At 41.6% G+C, this 25,251-nt stretch overlaps 1 protein-coding gene across 5 annotated transcripts in view; it reads right to left on the bottom strand.

Annotated features, from left to right (window-relative positions):
• Positions 1-25,251, bottom strand: part of AMBRA1 (autophagy and beclin 1 regulator 1) — a 179,340-nt gene that overhangs the window by 94,750 nt on the left and 59,339 nt on the right. For 3 of the 5 annotated variants that reach the window (XM_049617294.1, XM_049617321.1, XM_049617302.1), the window contains 2 exons: positions 16,221-16,307; positions 11,830-12,009 (listed from right to left, as the gene is read on the bottom strand). In XM_049617294.1, the coding sequence (XP_049473251.1) occupies positions 11,830-12,009; positions 16,221-16,307 (267 nt within the window). The remainder of the gene's footprint in view (positions 1-11,829; positions 12,010-16,220; positions 16,308-25,251) is intronic. The other 2 variants (XM_049617312.1, XM_049617331.1) reach the window with 1 other exon arrangement.

Here is a 25,251-nt window from a genome sequence, read left to right as displayed (position 1 = left end):
CAAAATTCTTTTTAATATATACATTTCTGGAGTACCCCAACCAGAAGATTTATAAACATTTTCTAACAGCTCAGTAAGAAGGAAGAAGATTTTTCACGAGTTAATGTGATCTCTGATCTGAAACTGAAACCAAAAGTCCTCTAAAGGGACCTGGAATGGAAATGTATAAACTTTTTCTAGATTGAAAGACAGAGAAATTTTGGCTTTGGGGGATCCTGAAGGAATCCTCCCATTGATTTCATTCAGCAAATGGTTATCTCTAAATGAATCTGTTTAGGCCTTTGGTGTGGAAAAATCACTCATGAAAAGTGAAAGAAAAACAACACAACAAAAAGACTAAGCAGTCCCTTCTATTAGGGACTGTGAAATTGGCAATGATGAAGAGTATTAGACAATGTAATCCCAAGCATTTGAGTAAAAAGAAAAAAAGTCTAGGTGTTTTTCTTTATGGTCTGTTAAAACAATAGTAATAACGACCATTTATTAAATATCTATTAAGTTCTAATATAAAGGTTATTAATACGTTATTCTATTTAATCCTTCTAACTACCCCATGAGGTATTATTAGTAGCTTTGTTTTATAGATACGGAAATGAAGGAGCAGAGAGGCAAATGCCCAAGGTCACACAACGAGTAAGTGGCTGAGGCAGAATTCAAGGAGTATCTATCTGATTCTGAAGCCCTTGCTCTTTCCCCTATACTTTGCTGCCTCCTACAAGAAAAGGGAAGACAGGGACTTCACGTGGCTTAGTTTCCAATGCATCAAAGGAACAATAAGCCAAAGGGCACTGGCTGGACAGAGCAGTTAATTAGCTGCTTAACCAACTCCACAAAATAAATGAACCTCTGAAAGCTTGATCTGGTATTTTTTCTGAGTTCTCCGTTTGGATTATCTTCAACTTAATGAGATCACCTTCAAACTGGCCTCGGAACCAAAGTTAAGACAATACTCTGGCTTTCAAATGGGCCACTGGGAGCTTTACAAGCCAGAAATGAAAGCCTAGGAAGGTTTTTATATTTTGGTGGGTTTGGATGCTGAACATTAACAGAGAAATCAATATCAGGGATATTGGAACCTGATCCATTAAAAGTCAGTACTCGGTCTTTATTTTCCCCAAAGAGAAGGCATACTGTTATTTTCCTTAACACGTCATATCCCTTTGACTTGAAACTCTATAGATGAAGGGAGAGGCAAGGGGAGAGAGAGAGAGAAAAGACCATATGGAAAGTAAAAAGGTTATTAAAAACAACAATGAAATCAGGAGTTCCTGAACAGTAGATCATGGCTCTGGGAAGCCCACAAATTGTTATAAGATTTTGGCAGCCACATGTACACAAGGAATAAATGAATATCAAACAAATAAGTTAGTTCTCAAATTTAGCATATTATTAATTTTCAAATAAATCCAGCTTCAAGTTTTGATCAAAGTACCAATTCACTTAAAAATACAAATGAATTCATGATAGCTTTTCATAACAGCGTATTTTACTTCTCAAAGGACACTAAAAGTCCAGCTAATTATCATGAGAAAAGTTAGCAAACATTTTGAAGTTAAAAAGGGCCCTAAGGAAAAGAAGGGTCCCAAGCCTCAAAAAGGTTAAAAACTAAGCTGTAGAAAGAAACATCATGGGGTAACTGTGAGTACTTGTTCTGTAGCTAGGAGAGAGAGCTGGCCTTCCCAGAATCACACTGTGGAGCTGACAACTGGCTTCTGTAAGGTCTCAAGATGCCTCTCCCTCTGGACAACAAACAATACTCTATCTGGTGAAGAGAGGGAAGGAGAAGCCAGTGTGCTAGATCGTTCTACTGCTCAGCAGTTGCCAGTGCTCAAAGACGGCACAGAGCTTGGTGAAAGGACACCAGAAGACAGTTTAGAAAAATGAACAAACACACCAGGGCTGGGGAAATTTCCGGGCTCTTTCGACATAATTCACAAGCCTCTTTTCCAACACCTACAAACAACCAACTTTCTGATTCAGTTTCTCCTTCCATTTGAAAAAGCAGGGGGGAGTGAGACACAAAACATGGCCAGAGATAATGGCTTTATAGTATTTAGAGATCACTGGAGGATATACAGGAAAATACGAATGAGATCAGCTGGCTCAGATACAAACAAAGTCTCAGACTGATGGTCACATTTGGCACCATAAAAGAATCAATATGTTGAGCAGAGATGCATCTGCTGGTCCTCAGCTTAACATCTTGACTAATGATAGAGAAGCAGGAGCTAAATGGCATCTCAATAAAATGTAGACAAGACTTCAAATTAAAAGCACTGAGAATTCTAGCAAAGGGGAGGAGTAACATCATGGGACTCACGACGACTAGAAAACTGAAACGTGGTGAACACACAGATGAGGTGCTACCTATGGGAGAAAACAGCACAGGACATCTAGGAGAAAACAGCCTTCACTAGGAGAAAAACAGCTTAAATACCGTTCTAAGAAAAACCCTGAAAACAGGAATGGGTAAGGTGGCAAAGACCAGAATGTTCAAGTGAGGCAAGAAGAGGGAAAAAGGCCCTGGACATTAGTACTGGCCACAGAAATCCCTAACTAAATGCACAGCTCCAGTAAAATAGAGGCGAAGAGAGCAACTAATGACTCCGCATTCTGTAGTCTGGAAAGAAGGGAGGATTCAGAAATAAGGAGTTAGACTGAGGTGCACAGTCAGTGCACTCAGTGCACAGCCTATCCCCAGTGGGGATGGGAAGCCAGCAGGGAAGGGGGAGAGTGGTAAGAGTTCCAGGAAAAGGGCAAAGGAGTTAAAAGTACTTAAAATAATGCTGTACTGAGAAAACCACACAGACTCTGCCACTCACATCAGTGCTGATACAGGATCAACATGAGGCAAGGCTGCACGAGCTGAAGGAGGCAAAACTAGTGAGGCAGAGACTGACATGAGTGGACTGGAGGAGGTCTGTCAAATGAGCAGTAGGTAAAGGCAGACCCAGGGAGACGGTTTACCTTAGGAATGGTGGATGGTGCTACGTACTGGGGCCTAACATAACACAGCCCGTGCCCTTCCATACTGAGACTTAAAAAAAAAAAAAAAAAGCCATGAGGAAGAGTATGCAAATATGCTGATTCTGCTCCTCCCTCACAGGAGGACTATTTGTCACCAGAATGCTTTTCAGGGAAACACCAAGAGAAATCCTCATCAATTTCATCAGCCAGAAGGTGCCTTTAAGCCAGCAGGACAGAAGCTGGCAGAGTTATTAATGGCTTTCCCAGCTGCTGAACTCTGTACATCTCTGATTAACTCTCAGAGGGGTATTTGGGAAGGACAAGGGGTGGAGGGAATAAGACTTTCTTGTAAAAGATTTTATAAGGGAAAAAAAAAACACCCTTCAAACAATAAGGCATCCAAGACAAATGCCAAATATAAGAAAATGCTTCTCTGGAACAAGGGAGAGAAACACAGCAGCGACTCTTGCTAAATGCCTGGGATTAATTGCCTCAGAGAGAGGCTATAATTTAAAGGAATGAAAAATACACCTACAGACTGCCGGCTGAGTCCTGACCAGACAGTCAGCTTGTCATTCCTCCTCATGACAAATGGCTCTGACTCGGGCCTTTATAAATGAGGCTCTTGCAGCAAAAAGCTCAAAAGGCCATTGTCCTCTCGACAATACACAGTTGACTTTGCTGAAAATTAGACTATTAAAAAAATAAGTGTCTCCCTATGCTCTTCTGTTTTTATTCAATTTCCAGACAACAGAAGGCCTAGTTGGTATTCCTGTCCCTGGATGGCACAAGTCCTTGCCTTACCCAGGTGCTCTTGGTAAGAAACCGAGGCCCTCACCTCTATGCCAAGGATTGTGCACACGTGTAAGGGTTTAGATATCTGGGAGGAAGGCTCAGGCTCTGGGGGTATCATTCACAGGGGACAACTAAGAGCACGGCCCCCTTGGAACTGCAGAGCTTTAACTTTTCCCTAAGGAACAGTAATAGATAATTACCATTTACAAATTTCTCTCTTCCCTTATTCTACCTTTCATTTCATCTGCACATATTCCATATTCCTACTGTGCATTTTACATTAAAAAACAAATCTATAGGGGCGCCTGGGTGGCTCAGTTGGTTAAGCGGCCGACTTCGGCTCAGGTCATGATCTCACGGTCCGTGAGTTCGAGCCCCGCGTCGGGCTCTGTGCTGACAGCTCAGAGCCTGGAGCCTGTTTTGGATTCTGTGTCTCCCTCTCTCTGACCCTCCCCCGTTCATGCTCTGTCTCTCTCTGTCTCAAAAATAAATAAACGTTAAAAAAAAAAATTAAAAAAAACAAAAAACAGAAAACCAATCTATATCTCTAAGTGGTTATGCCCTCCTTTCCCCCCCCCCCCCGGCTGTTTAATTCTTTCCTTCTGTGTTTTCCCCTTCTATACCCAAGTACAATCCACACATATTCCCTTTTCCTTCTCTTCTAGCATTCCTCAAAATGAATATTCATATGTATTTTACTTGCCCAGAAAGAATGCTAATTCTAAAGTTGCTGAGCAATAGCCTATACTTCTAAGCAATAGGCTCAAAATCCTCAAGGAAAGAGCGAGAATTTAGATAGGCATATATTTTAGAAATGTGTTGGGGCTCTCCAGGTACCAGATATCCTATTCCTGATCCCCAGGAAGTCTCCCCACTTCTCTGAGACTTTTCATTATTCTGCCTCTGCTGAACACAAAGCAGGTTCATCTAAGGTAGTTAGCTCCAACAAAGATCTGAGCACTTTAGGGGTAAACTTCAGAAATTATCCACTCTGATTTTACAAATCAGACACTGAGGCATAGGGTGTGAAAGGGACTTGCCCAAGATCAAATCTGTCAAGTAACAAATTTGACTCAGCCTAAACTAGAACCCGGGCCACTCTCTACACAGGAGTTGTCAGGCTAAGGGGGCAGCAGGCACTGATGAGTGATCCCAGGTCCCACCGCAGCTGCTCTAGGAGTCACTTGCTGTTTTACCAATTTAGTTCAAAACTGGTTCAAGTAGGAGTCAAAAAGGACTCAGGCAACATTTCATTTGGAGAAGTAGGAAGTGAGACAGCTGAGCTTTCGCAGCTCATTTCCCAGGAACATTCACAAACAGGCCCCACTCTTAGAAAACACCAAGCCTCTTACACCCAATACTTAACATTCAGTCCTCGTATGTTCTCTCCTCTATTTCGCCCACTGCTTCCTAAGTGGTTTTCCTGCATCCATACACTTGCCACTTTAGGTCACCCCAACCAATGCTGTCCGAATTAGCTGCCTCAAATACATCTTCAATAATAACTTCCCCCAGATAAAAATACGATCCAGGGGCGCCCAGATGGCTCAGTTGGTTAAGTGTCTGACTTCGGCTCAGGTCACGATCTCATGGTTTGTGAGTTTGAGTCCTGCATCAGGCCCTCTGCTGTCAGCACAGAGCCCGCTTCAGATCCACTGTCTCCCTCTCTCTCTGCCCCTCCCCTGTACTCGCTCTCTCTCCCTTCCTAAAATAAATAAACATTAAAGAAAATAATAATAAAGTCCAAACTTTCAGCCAGACATTCCAGGCCCTCAGTTCAGGCCTTTCTGATCTTCTCTATCACATTACAAGCATTCTGTAGCTCTAGCCACAGATTTATTCAGGGTCCCCTGTAAATCATCTATCTCTGGGCTTTTGCTTACGCTGCTTCCTTTGAATCTCTTAGATTCTACTGTACCTATCTCCTGTACCCTAACTTCATCCTCCACATCACTTCATCTAAGTCCTATGCAGTCTTCCCACCCAGTTGAAACCCATGGAGCCTCCTCACATCTCCCCAAATACTCTCTTCCCTTCATAGAACGCTGCTCTGTATTTTAGTGCTACCTTATTACAGTCTGTCTCGGAAGTTATTATGTAAAAATCTGCTCCCGTTATTTCATAGCCTAAAACTCTTCAATGACTCCCTTCACCTACAAAATAAAGTTTACCTCCTTTGCAAGGTACAGGAGACTCTCCAAAGATCTGGTGCCACCTTAAGTCTCAGGGCTCATCTCCTGCCACATATCTTGGACTTTAAAATCTAGTCAAACTTATCAACAAGGGAATTTCTGAAATATTCCATGCTATTTCACGTTTCTATGACTGTGCATTTATTTGTCTTTCTCCCAAGTATGTCTAGAAGTAAAGGGCCTGTTGTAATATGTATAACTTTCTCTTTTATAAACCCACCTTGTAGGGGCGCCTGGGTGGCTCAGTCGGTTGAAGGTCCAACTTCAGGTCAGGTCATGATCTCACGGTTTGTGGGTTTGAGCCTTGCATCGGGCTCTGTGCTGACAGTGTGGAGCCCTGCTTGGGATTCAATCTCTCTCTCTCTCTCTCTCTCTCTGTCTCTCTCTGTCTCTCTCTGCCCCTTCCCCATTCACACTTTCTCTCTCAAAAATAAATAAATAAAAACTTATAAAAAAAAAATGAATAAACCCACCTTGTAAAAGAAGCAATCAACCACTACAAAAATCAAGTAAGTGAAATTATTGAAAACTCTCTGGTAAAAAGGAAGAGAACAGTTCCTTATCTCATCCCACTTTAAGAACGACTTCTGTATAACACCACCACTCACCAAATACAGCTCATTGCCTGATTCCTGACTGTTCTAACAGGTTGCAGTCCATAAAGAGAATAGCTTTAAAGTGTGTTTCCTTTGAATTTCTCTTCTACTTCTAACATCAAAGAGTCTATGGTTTGTAAGTTAAAGAAAAGAACAAAAGCAACTCTTCTTCAAAATGAAGTAGACGAGAACACTCTCCAAAGATTTACTCTTCCTTTTCTTGGCTACAGTTCTGTATCTGTTATTAGCAGGCAGACTCCCACAAGAGTCCCGGAAATTCTGGGCACAGAAGAGAGAGCAAGAACAAGTACTACCAATGGCATGTAGCTTCACTCCACTGGAATTTCTAGCCACGAGAACTTGAAGCAAGTATATGAGCCTCACAAAGCTGCCAGGATTTCGCCTATAGACAGACGATAAGAATAGTATTATTTGGTTTCTAACGTGTTTTCTTTGCCATGACTCAACTAAATTTCAGTTACGGCAAAAGGGCAGGTGAAGAATATTAAATTCTGAACTAAAAGCAAGCAACTCCTCTTATGTCAACCCAATCAGATTATAGAGCCTTCAGAACTCTCAGCTACATCATACACCAAAAAGACCTTTTAACAACTTCCTTGCTAGAAGGTGTCTAGCAAGGGGACCATTAAAGGAGTAGTCCTTTCTGTATGAGGCTCTCTGCACGTGTGTATGGGGTACTGCTAGAACACTTCATTCCAAACTAAGGAACCAGAACCCATCTCTGGCACCCAGAAGTTACTGTCATACAATGAAACATTTTTGCCTGTTTGGTCATAATACGGATTTCTGGGTAAAAGGAACTCAAACACAACCAGATAAATTAGAAAAATGAAGAAAACAGATGTAATAGATCTAAAGTGATTTCATCTTAAGGCTGAAAGCCTAGAATTCTCACTGAGACGTTTTTCCAAAGTAAGCCTAATGTCACAACGGTGAATGAAGAACTTGCTCTCTTCTGAGCTAGCAACAACCTGAAGTGAATATAATTCCCCTGTGGCTGGGATGTGTGGTGGAGATATTTGCGACTGATCCAGTCTGAAGCTTCTCCAATTGTCATCAGCTCTGGGTATTCTTTGCCTTGGAAGGCAAAGCAGTTACAAAAAGAGGCAAGAAGGGCAAGAAATGAACTACGGATGATTCTGGGATTATACGTACATTTAGAGTAACAGATAACATGAGGAAGGGGGTGAGGATAACAGGAACAATAGACATATACCACCTCTTGTGCAGGCCTTAGCGACTTCTGGGATACAGCACTTAACCACAGGGCTTCAAAAAAGCTTCCCTCTCTTTCCAAAGGGATGGTGAAAATTAAAATGGCAGTTTTCCTTATGCTTATTTGCCTTCTACATTCTAGCAGGTGGTCTGGGCTCAAAAGCAGGCAGACAGCAATGTCAGCGACAGCCACACCTTTACCCTGCTTGTGAATATCTTCATGCAAAGACAGATGCTGAACGCTTCAGGACAGACCTTCTGACAGCGGGTTTCTGGATGCCCTGTTTGTGCATTTTGATAAACACAGGGACCCTGCAGTCTCAATTCTGGCCACAGACAGAGATGAATGGCAGGAGATGATGCCTGCCTGGATAGATGGTCATTAATCCAGACCACAAAAGAACAGAAAATTTAACCTGCTGCCGACCAACCTTCAAAGTTATCTTCCCTAGAGATAAATCTAGATAGTCTTCTTCCACAGCAAGCTCAGGGAGCAAGAGCTCAAATGTGGTTCTACATCATTTTTAAAGGTTTTTAAATCTGCAGGACAATAAAAGCCAGACACTAAATATGTTTACTCCTGTTCTCAAATCTCAGACATGTCTGATTTTGGTTGTCTCTGTATCCTTATTTTAAAAAATACTACAGTGGAGTAAATACCTCATTAGGTTATTATAAGAATTAAATGAGGGGCGCCTGAGTGGCTCAATTGGTTAAGCGGCAGACTTCGGCTCAGGTCATGATCGCATGGCTCGTGAGTTTGAGCCCCACGTTGGGCTCTGTGCTGACAACTCATAGCCTGAAGCCTGCTTCAGATTCTGTGTCTCCCTCCCCACCCCCTCTGCCCCTCCCCTGCTCCCACTCTGTGTCTTTCTCTCTCAAAAATAAAAACATTAAAAAAAATTTTTTTAAAGAATTAAACAAGATTTATATATATAAATATATTTTTATATATTACAAATATTTTATATGTTATAGAATACATATGAAAAATATTATCATAGGTGATAGACGATGGAAAAGAATCAAAAAAGATGGGATCTGGGGACTCTATACACCTGGAAGGGACAAGGTAGATAACACCAAAATGATTCCCGGCTTAGCAAATGGGGCGAGAACTGAAGATGTTGAAGTGGGATGGCAAAGGCAGGAGCATGGCGTGTTGTGCAGGCAAGGAAACCAGTAGAGCAGTTTCTCTTAACAGCCCCCTAAGTGTTAGGAAGATTCCAGGTCCTGTCTAACTTACCTGCTTCTCTGTACCTGAAAGAACTATACATTATGATCATATGAGCTTCTGACTTTCCTTCTATTATCAAAGCTAAGGAAAAGGACTGAGGCAGAGAAATTAAAATGGGTGGATACAGGGGCACCTGGGTGGCTTAGTCGGTTAAGTTTCCAACCCTTGATTTCAGCTCAGGTCATGATCTCGTGGTTCGTGAGATCAAGCCCTGTGTTGGGCTCAGTGCTGACAGCGCGGAGCCTGCTTGGAATTCTCTCCCTCCCTCTCTCTGTCCCTCCCCTGTTCTCATGCACCCATGAACCCTCTCTGTCTTTCAAAATAAATAAACTTTAAAAAAATGGTTAACAATGGGCTGACACATTCCCTCAGTTCTCTCTCATTCCCTCCTAGAGTACCTAGAAGTTAAGAGAAGAGAAGCAGCCGCAGGCAGCACTCAGTTTACAACAGGGGGAGGAGAGCAGGGAAAGAGAAAGAATGAACAGACGGGAACTCAGCATCAACCAGCCAGCAACATCCTTCACTAGGAGACCTGGACTACTAATATTGAGGTGACTAATCCACAGCTGCTATTAAAAACAAGATTACAGTCTGCATCAGCTCAAAAAGAAAGGCAAACACCCCGGCAAGGGACTTTCAGAGGAGCATTAGAGAAATCAGCCCATTGTTACCAACCAGGGAGCAACAGAAGACCCCTAGGGAGAAATAATGGTAAGTCAGTGCATGAAAGGTGAAGAAGGCAATGTAAATTCAGGTCGCGCTGAAGCCAGGGGGAAGGTGAGAGCACAGGTGGGCTGTGGGGAGCACAGGGAGGAGCGAGTCTGACACAGGAAAATCGAGGGGGAAGGAAGGGGAGAGGGAGGAGGTGGTAGCAGAAGAAAGAGAAGGTAAGATGAGAACAGAACATTTTAAACTAATCCAGAACTCCATTGTGAAGGACAAGTCACGAGGCAAGATACAGCTCAAAGGCATAAGCCCCACGTTTCACCACTGCAAAGAGATTACACAGCCTTCCAAATGTGCATGGAGGGAGGCTATGCAACCTGCACTGACTCCCAGAGCTCCCCAGGATTACTGAGGCTTTTCAGCAGTACTCAGTCCCAGCAGTGTCGGCACATACCTGAAACTGCTTCTCTGAATAGACCCCAGAGCTGGAAAAATGATCATATCTGCAGGGGAACATATTTCACTACTGGTATCTGTCTGGGTAAGGGAGTGGAGACTCTCCCTCACCGCTGGTATATGCGCCCACCTTCCCCTAGAGTGGACTGAAGGGAGAATGACATGTGCTGGGAGCCAGAGGGCAGCCGATGAGAGAGGATCAGGGCCCCTGCTCCAAGAGCCACCACCGCGGCTTCAGGGCATCCCTGCATTTCTTTCATGTTTGTTTCTTCCCCAGACAAAAGAACCGCCTATTCAGTCGGCCTTTTGCTTCCAAGTACACAATTGCTAGCGTGTTTAAGGACCATATCAGAAAGGCAAATTGGTATAAAGGTTGTTTCCACCTCCTTAGTCATCTTTAGCAAAAAGATTTCTCCAACACATCTTAAAGCTCTATTGCAAGGTGGCTCCTGGGGAACTATCCATTCAGCTCACGGAAGAGGAAGGTTGAGAAGGAGGCAAGAACTCTTAACATCCCAGACCTGACCAGGTGATGTCAAGATAGAGAAGGAAAAAAAGGAAAATGACTGACAGGCTGTCCTATTCCAATGCTGTCAGCAAAAAAAGGAGAAAAAAATTAATGCTTAACCACCTCTCTCTCTCTCTCTTGTTTTGCATGTTTGAGAGTATCAAAATATAGGAATCAAAACAAGAGCTAAGCGTCCTATTTGATATAAACCAGGAATGGATATTCTTTCAGAATGGAAAGAAACACAGTGAATGGTTAGAAAGGTGAGGAGCAGGAGGTCAGAGAGTTCAAACACAGCAGTGACACTGGGGTGTTTAATCCTGTGCACAGGGCTGACCCTGCTCCTTTACCTCACCCCCATCATCCAATCGACCACTCAAAAACACCAGAAGAGCAAGGAATCACCTCTCAAACTACCACATTAGTTTGACAGGCAACTTTCAAAGGATCCTAATGGGGGAGGTTGCAGGAGGGAGATAGTTTAAGCAATGGAGTAGGACCTCAAAGAATCAGTGTGATTCAAGGGTACGAAGGGACCTGTCTTTAGGGAAATCCAGATATTTCTTTTTTTTTCTTTTTTTCAATTTTTAATGTTTACTTATTATTTGGAGACACAGGGAGAGGGAGACACAGAATCCTAAGCAGGCTCCAGGCTCTGAGCTGTCAGCACAGAGCCCAAGGCTGGGCTCAAACTCACGGACCGCGAGATCGTGACCTGAGCAAAGCCGGACGCTTAACTGACTGAGCCACCCAGGCACCCCCAGATATTTCTGTTATTTCTAATCTCTATACCTACTCTGCTTAATAAAAAATATCAACCATCCTTTCTCTCTGACATTGTGAAAACAGGCCATGAGAAGCACTTCCATAGCCACTGTTCATGCAAAAGGGAAATAACGGTGCTGCCTATGTAGCAGCAGCCATCTTCTCCAGCCTGGCCTGGGGCCAACGGGCCATCTCTCCCACGGGCTCCATGAAACAGCAGCACAACTGCCAGAGGTGGCAGTACCCTGCACATTTTAACCCCCTTCCCCTCACCCCATCCTGCTACTCATACATAAGAACTTTGGGGTTTGAAGCAAGAAAGGCCAACCACTGCTGCTTGGACAGTGGTCAACTTAGAAGCACACACAGCTTGGGAGGACAGGGAAGAAAGCAAGCTGAGTAGGTACTTACTCAAAGTCCTCAAACTCCAAGTCGGTTCCCTCTACTGATGGGCCCTGGTTGTCTGAGGAAGAGGAGGAGGTGGAGGAACGGAGCCGGTTCTGCTGATAGCGCATGGAGCGCTGGCGAATACTGTCTCTCCGTGAGAGATACTGGATCATCCTCTGGGCGTAGTATGCGGCAGGAGATAATCTGAGAGAGACAGAGATGGACAAACACAAACTAGCACTAATGTGGGGAATACTGTGAAAGACAGTAAATCCAGCTCTCCCTGCTGAGGCGAACTCCGGAGACGTGAAAAATAAAGGGCATTTAACTCACCAGGAGGTCTGTACTGCACAATATGCTTATTAGACTACCACCCGTGTTTCTGTTCCGAGAGGAGGCAAAGAGGCTGTGTAATCAGTCATCATCTGCTCAATAGCTGCCCCCTCCCAAGGGGATAACACTGGACCTTCCTTTTTTAGTTTCTTTAGGGACCCATTTTAGCCTCTCAGGGTGCCATTCATACAGATTTACAGCCTTCTTCAACCATCCAGACTCAAAATATAAGAAACGAAAAGGGACCACAGCCACCATCTAAAGGCCAGCTCTCCCTTCATTTTATACAAGAGAATAGAGGCCAGGAGATGGCAAAATGGACATGACCAGAGAAGGTACTATCTTCACCAGGTCTTCTTTCTTCTCCAACAGATCCACATAGCTCCATATTTGCCCTAGCTCCCTAAAGTGAGCTCTCTGAACCTCTCAGCTCTAATGGGTTACTCACAGACATTCGTAACACAGAGAAAATATTCAGGATTGAAAAAGAGAGTAAAATATACTCAGGAAAACAAAATCTCACAGGGAAGAAAAGATTTTTCTATTTCTTACAATAGAGCATCCGAGGTGACATGGGCACTAAGCAATACAGGAGGCAACAGTTATTCCTTTTTCTCCTTCCTTACTGTGGCTATTCTCAATGAATTAGTCTAGACCTCTAGTCTGTGTCTTAGTGTCTTCATACCCCTGAAAACGCCTAGTGTCTCCTACAATTTACCACATTCCCTTTCTCAAGTTTTTCCTCCATCTTTCACAAGACTGCTATATACTAAGAAAGTGAGAGAAGAACAATACACTTTGACTCAACAATTCCACTAGGAATCTTATCATATAGAAAAACACAAGGATATATACATGTTGTTAGCATTAGTGAAAAACTAGGAAATGTCTCAAATGCCCACCAAGAGGTTAAAGAAATAAACTATATCCATACAAAGAAACACTATGTAACTATTAAAAAGAATAAATCATCCCTATACACACACAAGAAAACCCTCTAAAACAAAAATTTAACTGGGAGAAAAACTGAAGAATGGTATGCATATACTAATATGTACACAAAAACATATGTTTCTGTAATTAGAACAAAAAACTAAAGGAAACACAGCAATTCTAATGAGGATTCCTGGGAATCTTAACTTCTATAATGTTTGAACATAAAAGGAAAAAAAGTATGTATGTGTGTACACACACATAACACATATATATTTAATGGAAATCTGGAAAAACTGACTGAGAATGGAAATAATAACAGTTACATCCAAATGGTAGGGAAAGTATTTACAAAATCTTGCTGCCCTACATTTCCTTACCCCTAAACAAAGTTTCTGGGAAAACCTCAGTGTGTCTACTGACTCAGAACAAAGGAGATTCTGCAGTCACCTGCTATAGGAACTAAGGCTGTCTCTGAAATGCCAGTCATCAGAGGTGGTATCCTTCTGGGCAATCATCAAATGGAATTCCCAAGAAGGCCAAATGACAATCTTTGGAACTCAAAAGTCTTTGCTACAGAACAATATACTGCATTTGGCATCACTGAATCCAAATCATACAGCAGGTCGGCATGGGATACACAAATGTCTTGGCCAAGATCATCAGAGTACAAGAATCATTTCTTAAAAGTCTCAATGTGTGGAGCTTCCATTATCCATGTGGGCCCCTGTTGCCATGCATTTTGCAAGGATGAATCAAGAATCTTAAATTTTCAAGAGACAAAAGTCAGCACTCTTGAGTTGTTCCTTTACCTACTAAATATACAGAAATTTTCCAGAAGTCAGCCATTGATGGTTAAATTGTCAAGTCAACCAGACTAGAAAAGAGTGTAAAAAACATTTCAAGAGCAGAATGAAGATTCTTCTTCTGGAATGGATTCTGAAAAGTGTCTGTAAGTATGCACATTTCTCAGTTGTTAACCCACCCTAGTAACTAATGGGAAAATTATATTATTGGCGACAGAAGTAGAAAGAATGTTGATGCAGACAATAAGATTGCCCTTTTTTATGTAAGGGCACAATTTTAGCACTAGGTAACCTAATTGTTTAATTTCACTATGGCATAGGAATTCCTTCTAAGCTACAAAACTATGCATCAATGGCAAAGAAAAAGGGATTCCTGGCACAATTATTAAATACAAGTACATCCTGGCCTCGTCTTTGTAGGTAGCCAGAGGGAAGCTAAGGATCTGAATGCTGAATCATCTCACAAACACTTTGACCTATATATACTGTGTAGGGTGAAGTCTAAGAGGAAAAACTAATTAAACAACCAGCAATGAGGTAGCAATCATCCTCTTACTGAAGAGCTGTATAATCACCAAACTCTGAAGTGTTCCAAGCAAATATTTTTAATGTTTAATAAATTGCAAGTTTTCTTCAAGGAAGAATATTTTCTCCTCCAAGAAAACCTATTTTGTGTTAAGAGGGAAAATGTAAAAATAGCAACACCACAAAGTATGACACTTTCTGTGATAAAGAGATCTGAGTGGGAGTAAATAAAAGATTTATTACATGAAAGGAAGACAAATAATGGTCTTTAAGAATTACCATTAAACTTTGTCAGGTTAAAAATTCTGGGAATGAGATTCCTATAGCTGTCCTAAAAGAAACTATTTTATAGCAAGAAGTTCTCTTAGTGTTTCAGAGTCATCTGATTGATGCCAAAAATTTCTTTCTTTTATTTAGGACTTATTACTTTTAAGTATGATTAGAGACATACACTTCCATGTTTGGCCATCATCTCAGCTGCCTCCCCATATTCCCTGGTCCTTGGATTTGCCATTTCTGGGGTATGGAAAAGGAAGCAAGAGGGTAATGGGGAATCTTTTCATTAGTCTCTCAGAAAGAACACTCAGTATCATGACACCACTGTGGCCAACAACAAAATCACTCAATATCCCTAGAATGAACCTTATCTACAGGCCTTTCCAGACTTGAAATTCTTAATCTAAAGCAAAGCTCACTGGAGTGCCTAGGTGGCTCAGTTGGCTAAGCGTCCGACTTTTGGCTCAGGTCATGATCTCACAGTTTGTGGGGTTGAGCCCCACGTGGGGCTCTATGCTCACAGCTCAGAGCCTAGAGCCTGCTTCAGATTCTGTGTCTCCCTCTCTCTCTCTACCCCTCCCCCATTCGTTCTCTCTCAAGAATAACCTTAAAGAATACATTAAAAAACAAATAAAAATAAAGCAAAGCTCATTTAGCTTTTATCTAACCTCTATTTGTTAACTTGCCAACCCCACCATTATAAATTACTCTTTCTTTTGGCAAAGCCTCACAATGAGCTCTAGTGTTGCCTAAATGATGTGAAGGTTATCCCTTTTTGAGGTCATTAACAGAATCAGTTAAGTCTGGTTGTAACAACACCAAAGGACTGCTCGCTATATAAATGTTATACATCAACTTGACACCCCATCCTTGGTCCTCAATTTCCAGTATCAGGTAAGGGTGGGCCTTGAACTCATTTAAATGTTTTCTTTTGTTTTTTAAATCCCTTCAAGAACTCTTCAAATACCTTCTAATCGGTGTAAGGTAAATGCTTTAATAAAATGGCAACTTGTTCTTTTTGGTTACCCTTTTGTCAGTCATCTCTTCCTTTAGGCGGCATCCAAAAATTGAACATCTGAATGAGCTTGATTTCTGCCTTTTGATGATCTAAATTCTCTCTCAAATGAGAGCAAGTAGGATTTTTTGTTAGCTGGTTAGTTTTAATTTGTAAGTAATTTCCCTACTAATAAAAACTTGTTTCCCTTTTGGCTGTCCCTTTGAATGGCAACAGCCTCCCTGATTAGCAAAAAAGAAGTATCCTGTGACTCTGCCAGTGGCCTCCTCAGGTCCCTCCTCTAAGTGCCCCACTTATAGGAATGAGCCCCAAAGGACAAGAGCTCAGTCACAACTCCCTGTCATCAGAGGTTCTGTTCACTTACCTGCAACACTTCCCAATCACCTGAACCACCTGTCTCAAAACTGTAACTGAAGAGTAAAAGAGCACCAGGACCAGAGAGGCACAGAATGGGGCTTCCAACAGCTTGGCAACCCCAAGGGCAGCCCCTCCCCCCCACCTAGTGCCATTTCTCACTTTGGCCTTACCTCGCTGGGTCTGGGTAAATTGGGTGCTCTCTGGATCCTGCTCCATCATAACGGGATAATGAAATGAGGGAAGACTCCAGCAGCCTCCTAGCAGAGATTAAAAAAATGGCAATAATCCCTGTCAATTACCAACTCAGAGGTCATTCATAAGGAAAAATAGGGGGAGAGATAAATAACATCCCCCTTTGCAGCTAACGGACACCTATTATCTGGGATCACACCCTTCCTACAAACTAAATAAATAAATAAATGAGCTACAGAGCTCCCACACTGGGTATGGCCACTGTATATGCTGAATCCTGCTCTTCAGTGAGAAATGAACAAGTGCTTCAGAGACATGATCTTATTTCTATTTGTAGTATCTCCAGCAGACAAATAGGAGGTGGGGATCAACACAGGAGGGGAAAATTAGGCATACCCAGAGATTATCATGTAGTGCCAACATTTATCTTGGTGTTCAGTTCCTCCATGTTACCCTAATCCACATTCCCTTATCTTCTACTCATTCTGCTCTGCCTACACCCTTTTTGTGAGAAGGAGTACTCCTCAGGCTCTCTTAACAACTGACAAAAATCTTTAATTATATAATCTAGCCCAATCATAAGTTCAACTGAGCATATATGATACACCCACATTTTATTGAGTACTTTTTTGGTGCCAGGTGAATACTAAGCACTTCACATATATTTCTTTACTTAAATCTCACCATAACCTGGAAAGGGAGGCATTACTATACAAACATGAGAACACTGGGCCTAAAAGTTAAGCATATGGCACTGTGGCACAGGGCTATTAAATGACAGCACCAGGACTCCATGAAGTTCTGTGAACTCCAAAATGCTTCAAACCAGGATGCTATACTGTAGGACCTTGTAGGCTCCAGGCAGGTAAAAAGTGTGTATGTATCCACTGTGAGTCCAAGCTAGAAGGTGGGCTTTGTATCACTGGCTCTTCTGTTTTTTAAGGGAAGCCAGAAATCTGGACTTCTCCATGTAATCTCCTGACAGTTAAAGTTTAGCTAAAACATTTTTTTCCCTCTTTGTACAGGGGCCACTTTAAACACATCTGATAAATGTGGCCCAGGGACCCCCTAGTTTGCCATGTCTGCCACACTGCTTCCCAATTCAAATGTGCCTTGGCAGCCAATCAAGCTCCTGCCAGAGAACACATTTCAAAGGAAATGGTCTCAGAAAGAAATGCATATTGTTCCTCTCCAGCAGCATCTTGCCTGGCTCTCCCGGGAACAGGTCTCCGGCTCCCTGCCAGACTCTTCTTTAAAGCAGATCTGCAGGATAAGGACAGCAGCTACCAATCTTTTCCAATTGAGTTAATTCAATTCACTGTTATTAAAACCAGCTGGCTTTAGGTATAGTCATGTGCAGTCACTTTATCCCAGCAACTGGCTCACCAGAGCATTTCCCCTAACAGCCTGGAAAAGAGATATAGCAGAGGCCCCGTCAAGCTGGCTTGCTACCTTTCCTGCCCAGGACAACCAACTGTTACATGATGCTTTCTATCTAGACAAGGCCTATAACCCCCCACACATAAGACCCTTTACACAGTCCTACTACTGACGGGAGAGAACATTACAATGTAACCAATGAGGCAGAGAAGAAAGCAATAAAATACATCTCTCGGGTTGAAAACCTGAATCTTCAATGGTATCACTGTTCACAGCAGCAAAAATGCCATGTTTCATCAATTCTAAGAGCCACCCTCCCATTTATAATATGTCTGAAATTGGGATGTATCTTATAAATGCATGACGCCGTTTAATTGGCAGGATTTTTTTTCATTAGGGTCACATAAAATAATGACTAAAATAATGGTATGTCTCGGAGTTTTGCACCACAGAATGTTAGAGGAAGGGGCAGTGAGAGGCACACAGACTGGAGAAAGAAGAAAAGTGAAATTTCGAGAGGAGTATCTATTCAGGACTTTTATGCCATCTTAGATAAATACTTGTTCACTACTAATGAATTAGTTCCTAGGAATTGGAAGGTTGGAGAATAGAAGCAAGACCTGGGAGCAGCTGACTTCCCTGGAACACCGAGAGGTTTGTTCCATCCCAAAGGGCTCTGGAGTCAGTCCTGGCCATAACAGCCCTGGCTTGTTATCCTCCAAATGGCTGCTTAGTAAGCAGAAGCCCTTTGGCAAAGAGCATCCTGCAGAGGGACCAACACATATCCTTCTTAAGTACTTCTGCCTGGAAAATGATGCTACTAAGTTGGGAAGCCAACATTACCCCCTACTTCTATGCTAAGGCTGTGTCAGTATTCAGAGAGAGAAGATGACTTTTTAAGAATGCTATAAAGGAGATTCTTGAACTGGGAGAGTTTGGATTAGATAATTTCAATTTTAATGATTCCGTTTTATAATCCTGCAAAGTCTACTTCCCACCTTACTTTCCTATCTTAATTAAGAAGACTTCTTTAAATCAGGGTAAAACCAAAATGTTAAGCTGTATCTCTGGGGAGTCCCTGATGAGGTTCTTCTGGAACATGCATCCCTTGTGCCTACTCACTACAGAATCTGCTAGCACCATTTGCTCCCCAGGCAATACAATGGACTGGCAAGCCATATATATACATGGCATTTTAACTGCTAATACACAAAATCAGGAGAGCCAATTACTATGAATAGCACCCTCACACACTTATCACTGATTAAACATTAAGTTCTCGTCAATTACAAGTACTATCTGAAGGAATAAAAGACTTCTCCAACTGGTATTGAACAGAGAAAAGAACAAGAGCTACTAGATGAGTAAACATGACCACCACTCCTAGGAACCTCTAAGAAAGACCTTTCTCTCCTACAGTTAGCTTCCTACAAAGAGCCATCCATGGGGAAATGATACAAAATGCAATGAGATGGCAGCTGTGTGCCTTCTTCACTGGCCACCACAAATGTGACTTGGATTAACCATCTATTGTGCAATTCAACGATGGGAAATCAGGTAGGACTTAGGAGGGGCTCACACAAGCTTATTCAAGCTTGAAGCTACCTTTTCATTCTGACCTGTGATCACAATTTAGAAATGTATTTATTTATTTATTGATGTTTGTTTATTTTTTGAGAGAGAGATGGTGAGAGCCAGAGAAGGGCAGAGAAAAAGAAAGGGAGACACAGAATCCGAAGCAGGCCCAGGCTCTGAGCTGTCAGCACAGAGCCCGATGCGGAGCTCAAACTCACAAACCGTGAGATCATGACCTGAGCTGAATTCGGATGCTTAACTGACTGAGCCACCCAGGTGCCCCAAGAAAGGTTTTTAAAGAGTCACTGAACCCCTGTCAGGGGAAAAAAACAAAAACCCTCTTCCTTTACAAGTTTGCCTGGTTCGTTCTCTGTATCAGTGGCGTCCAAGTGAGACACACAAGGGTTGTGCTATTTCAATCCACTGGAGAACAGAAAGAAAATATCAGAACTTTTGTTTTATAATGTATGACCATAATGTATAACACACATGGATTGCTAAAAAGCCTTTACTAACAGAAGTATTTTTTAAAGTCTGGAGACCACTGCTCTATCAAACTATATCCTACTTTTAAGAAAATTCCACATTTAAAAGAATATGCGCAAATATATAAATATAAGAGCCATAATTATGCAAAACATAACCATACTCATACATAGAGCAGGAGAGAGAGAATGATAAAGCAAATGTGGTAAAATGCCAATATTTAGGGAATATGGGTAAAGAGTACATGGGATTTCTTTGCACTATTATTTGCAACTTTTCTTCTTTTCTGAAATTATTTCAAAATTAAAAACATTCAACATACAAAATTGAAAAGTAAACCACTGAAAACTAAAAAGAAAATGCTTCATTTTCAAAAGAATTGCTCACTTCTTAAAAAGGATTTCTTCAAGTATCAAGTTGCCCTAATGCCCCTAGGCAGGTTTGGTAAACTACAGGCCCCAAGTCAGCTGCCTGTTTTTATAAAGTTTTATTCAAACATAGCCACATCCATTCATTTATATATTGTCTATGGCTGCTTTGAAGCCAGGAAGGCAGAGTTAAGTACTATCAGGATAGTAACAGCCTTAAAATACCTACTACCTGGTCCTTTACAGAAAAAAAAATCTGCCCATCCCTGCTCTAAAATATTTGCTTACATAAAATCCTCTGAAAGATAAAGTGGAGTCACTAGGAAATGGAACAGAAAAACCTGAAATCAAAGTATTACACACTAGAATCAGTTATCAAAATTAATATTAAGCCCCGCTAAAATCATTAGTCAATAGAAACACAATCCAGGCTGTAAAATTCCTAACATTTTATTTTACTTTGTTTCATTTTTAGAGAGAGAGCGTGCGCACTAGTGGAGGAGAGAGGCAGACGTGGGGAGAGAGAGAATCTTAAACAGGTTCCACACTCAGGGTGAAGCCCAACATGGCTCTATCCCACCACCCTGGGATCATGACCTGAGCTGAAGTCAAGAGTCAGGAGGCTCAACTGACTGAGCCACCCAGGCGCACCACCCCTCTTGCATTTTAAATGACCGTAGCTATTTCTTCCTTCCCTGATTAATACTCTGAATATGTGCAAGGGGGTTCCCTAGATCCCCTAGATCCTTTGATGACTAAGAAAGCAAAAAAAAAAAAAAAAGTGGAAGAGATCTCTGGGAAAGAACAAAGCTGTCAGGGCAGGTGAGATGGGTCATCTAAAAAAAAAGAACTTTCGTTTCAAATCCAATGGATATCAGAGTTGAGAAGAAGCAAACCGTTTGGGTACTAGTCTAGACAGAATGAGTAAGCTGGTGACAACTTTTCCTTACTAAACAATTATGTCCTGAAGATATTCTTTTAACTAGTTGTCAGATCACAGAAAAAAAATCAATATCCTAAAGCAAACAGACATGTGCAAACCTTCTCTAATCACTGGAAAATATCAACTTGCCAGAATTCGGTGACCTATGAGACGTAAAGCCTGCTTTGAGAATCTAAGAGGCCACTGATGCCCCATGCCCAAAGAGTAATTTCCCGGCCTGGCTTTGATGTCTGGGTGGTATTTGCTATTTCAGTTCTGGGAAGCCAAACCCAAAACTAATAGCTCCCTTCTGCCTAGAAAATAAAATCCAAATTCCTCAGCTTGGTATCCAAAGCTCTGTAGCCAAACTTCTCATTCCTTCTGGATATATGATACACTCTAGCCTGATGGTTTTTGGTTTCAGCACTCCTTTAACATTCTTAAAAATTACTGAGGACCCCAAGGAGCTTTTGTTTATATGGGTTTTATCTATCAATATTTATATTTGAAATTGAAATTGAGGAATTTTTAACACAAGCATACATTCCATCATCCATGATAATCATAATAACCTTGTTACACGTCACACAGTGAAAACTCCACTGAACACCTGTGAAACAGAGAGAGAACAGCTCAACATTATTACAAAAACAGTTTTGACTTCAGAGACCCCAGGCCATACTTTGAGAACCACTGCTCTAGCTAAACTAAACACACTCTCACTATCTCATCTATGCATTTAGGTTGGCCATTGCTTCTTTCTGGAAAGTTCTCTTTCCTCATTTCTAACTTAAAAAATCCTTTTAATCCTTTAAGCCTCAAAATCCTTTAAGGCTCCTCCATCCAAAAGTTTATACTCTCTTCCCCAAGACCCCCACTGCATTCTGAAATCTCCCTTCAAAGGCCTCTACCAAGTCACCTTGTACTACACTTACCGATAAGTATGTTTTGTCTCTGCTGCTGGACTACAACCCACATGAAAGCAAGTACTGGGTCCAAGTTATCTTTTTGTCCCCATTAAAACTCCTATCCTAATTAACATGTAATGGGAGACCAATAATAATATCTGTGAATAAATCAGCAGTCGTAAGATTTGGAAGAATAAATAAGATCTGACTGCCCCTCACTGACCCCATGACTTTCTGACAAGGATGCTAGATGTCCAAAAACTCACACTAAAACTCCTGAAGGAACAAGGTTTTCAGAAACTGCTTACATCACTCCTCATCCCTCTGGTCACTTAAGCTGCTCAGGTTAAAGTGCTGACATAGTTGTACTGACAAATGCAGTGCAGCCAGGTCCCTGAGAGGCTTATTAAATCAGAAAGTCAGAGGCTGGCTACTTGCCTGAGAAACTACCACAGATGCTCCTGGATGGTATATTGCTAAAAGAGACCTCATAGGGGAAAGAGGGCAATGATTTCAGGGGGATGGAAGGGCAGGAGGCCAAAGAAACTTGGATGCACTATTGCCTTATTCATTTTTGAATCTTGCTCTGCAAGCCTCGGATCTCTCCTTGGCGCATGCCTGGGCTGGGAGATGACAGCTCTTATTCTTTGTAAAAAATAATTGTGTGTTCTGAAATGACACCTCTATTATGATTTCCAAATTGACATCTCTGCTTTAAAGCGGAGGCATCCAAGCCTCCCCATTTCACACACTGGCAATTATCGTTTAAGTTATCCAACAATAGGCACTCATCTGATCACTGCAGGGCCCCCTATTTCTAGGGGTGCTCTTACAGCACCATGCTGTTGCCAGTGGAGCCTGGCAGGCAACTCCTGCCCCTGTTATGGGGTAGACCAAGGCAAGGTGGCACTGCTACAAGACTAATACCATCAGAGAAGAAAACAAATATACTATATTAAGAACTCACAGTGCCTGTCCTAAGAATTGGCCTTATTTTACTATCATCAAGCATAAACCATTCACGGGGCTCAAAACAATGCCTTTCACCATAACCTCTTTACAAAACATTAACGTATTCCTCAATGCCTCTGTGCAGCAGACAGTAAAACATCAGAGCACAACATACCAAAAGGAAAGAAGCTGGAAACAGAATTCATATTCAGCATACAACCGTGTATCTAGTTATACAAAGTCTTACCTGAAAAGTCAGCCAGAATGCTCTGGGAAAACCTGACCCTCTGCTAACCGTTTGGTGGGTGGTTATTTTTAATACAATTATAAAATGATTGGTTGGCACTATGCTTTGCTCTTGTATATCCTCAACACATTAGACTATACTTATAATATTTCAATTTATAATAAAAACTCACTTTTGTCAGCATCTGAATTCAAAGGCCCAAGGTGATCTACATGGACGTGTTTATACTGTCTCCAAATTCATTTTCTCTGGCAGACTTGGAAGGTCTGCTCACAGAAGACCACAGACTTTTTTTTTTTTTAATTACAAATTTAGATCAGAGGCTTTTCACCAAAGGATGAATAAGAACATATCAATGACGACAAGTCCCACAGCTAGTTCTGATACTCACATGCACGGATACCCGAGAAGCAACAGCTGTGATATACAGGTTTAGATTTTAATTAAGAGGCAGTGCATCCTAATCGACTTATTTTCCCCAAAATCAAGAAGAGATTTACAAAATCCAATAATCCTAATTTCTCAGCTAATTTTATTAAAAATAATAGATAATCCTCAAAAAGGCTACTCTAGACCAACTAATTTTACAAAGAATATGTTGGGTAGAATCATTTACTGCTTCAATAACAGCAAATCCATACACTTCTTCTTAGATGATTTTTCACACTCATATTCCCAACCTGAAATTTAAAAAACCTTCGACGAAAGCCATCTGTTCTTAAATGACAGGCCACTGACCCTGGTATACTGCAAACACTATATATTATAAAATGAAGTAAAACCTTAGGGGTAACATCAGGAGAGCAAAGAGACTTGGTAAATGAAGCCTTACAAGAGAACAAGGAAAAAAGAATACACAGTGGCTGGAGCATTTACTAACCAAAGGCAAAGAGGCGGCCTTCCTGGCTCATGTCTGTTCAAGTAATGAGGTTTCTGGAATCTACAGAAATAGACGAGGGGCAGAGACTCTAGCTGAGCCCCCAAACAATCCACTGTTAGCCCTTGAGCTAGCACAAAGCTCAGAGTACAACCACTTTTCTTATATCCTGGCTTCATTCTGAACTGCTTCTCTTAGTAACATTTGATTTTCACTGATTCGGCTCTAGGGTATACTGCTTGCCCTTCCACCCTGATCCTGACTTCAGCAACCTTCTTGATTCCTTTTGGACTCAGCATTTGACTCCACTGGAATAATTTCTCCACCATTTCCCTCTGTCTAGACAACATGAAATTGTCATAAATGACACCTAAAGTACAATTAGTAGAGAAACGGCAATTTCCACTCTCCTCCCCCGTTCCCCAAAAGAACTGCACATTAATGTCCTCCGGCACGTCAATCAACACTACCCTGAAGATTAACTCTGTGGAGCCTGGAAGCCATTTAATTCTCAGCTTACTAAATATTACGCCTTTCCCCCTCTACTATAATTAGAAGATGTAAATTGCCTTCTTTTCACTAGCACTAATGCTTGTAATCTCAGAGATCTGAATGCCTGCTAAATCAATACCTGTGTAAAAAAAAAAAAAGTCCTTACAAACACCACTTTATCCAGCTGCATTTGATTTAGGGGACTCGCAGACAAAAGCAAAAAGATAAAGCAAAAGTGGAGAAAGGCACTGAGAGAGAGGCAAGACTCAAGACCATCAGAATCAGGCTATTATAAAATGGTTTGAGGACACTGCCAGTTCCTTGTGAGAAGTAACATTAAAAAAAAAAAAAAAAAACAGCAAAACTGAAGGACAGCAAATCATGAAATAACTTATCAGTGATTTTTAATGGAGGGGACTTCCCCCAGGGAAATGGCAATGTCTGGAGACAGTTGTTGCAAACGGGTGGAGAGATGCACTGGCATCTAGTGGATAAAGGTCAGGGATACTGCTAAACATCCTACAACACACAGCACAGCCTCCCACAATAAAGAATTATTCAGACTTGGGGAGCCTGGGTGGCTCAGTCGGTTAAGCATCCGACTTTTGATTTTGGCTCAGGTTGTGATGATTTGTGAGATGAAGCTTACCTGGGATTCTCTTTCTCCCTCCCTCCCTCCCCCCCCCCCCCTCTCTCTCTCCATCTCTCTCTCTCCCTCAAAAAAAATTAAAAAAAAAAAAAAAAAAAAGAATTACCCAGCCCCAAATGTTAATACTATTAACTTTTGTTGCAAAACTCTCTAA

This window comes from Panthera uncia, chromosome D1 (genome assembly GCF_023721935.1).
Source record: "Panthera uncia isolate 11264 chromosome D1, Puncia_PCG_1.0, whole genome shotgun sequence".
Classification (NCBI taxonomy): domain Eukaryota; kingdom Metazoa; phylum Chordata; class Mammalia; order Carnivora; family Felidae; genus Panthera; species Panthera uncia.
Note: the sequence above shows the minus strand (reverse complement) of the source record. Positions and strands in the feature narration are given on the sequence as shown.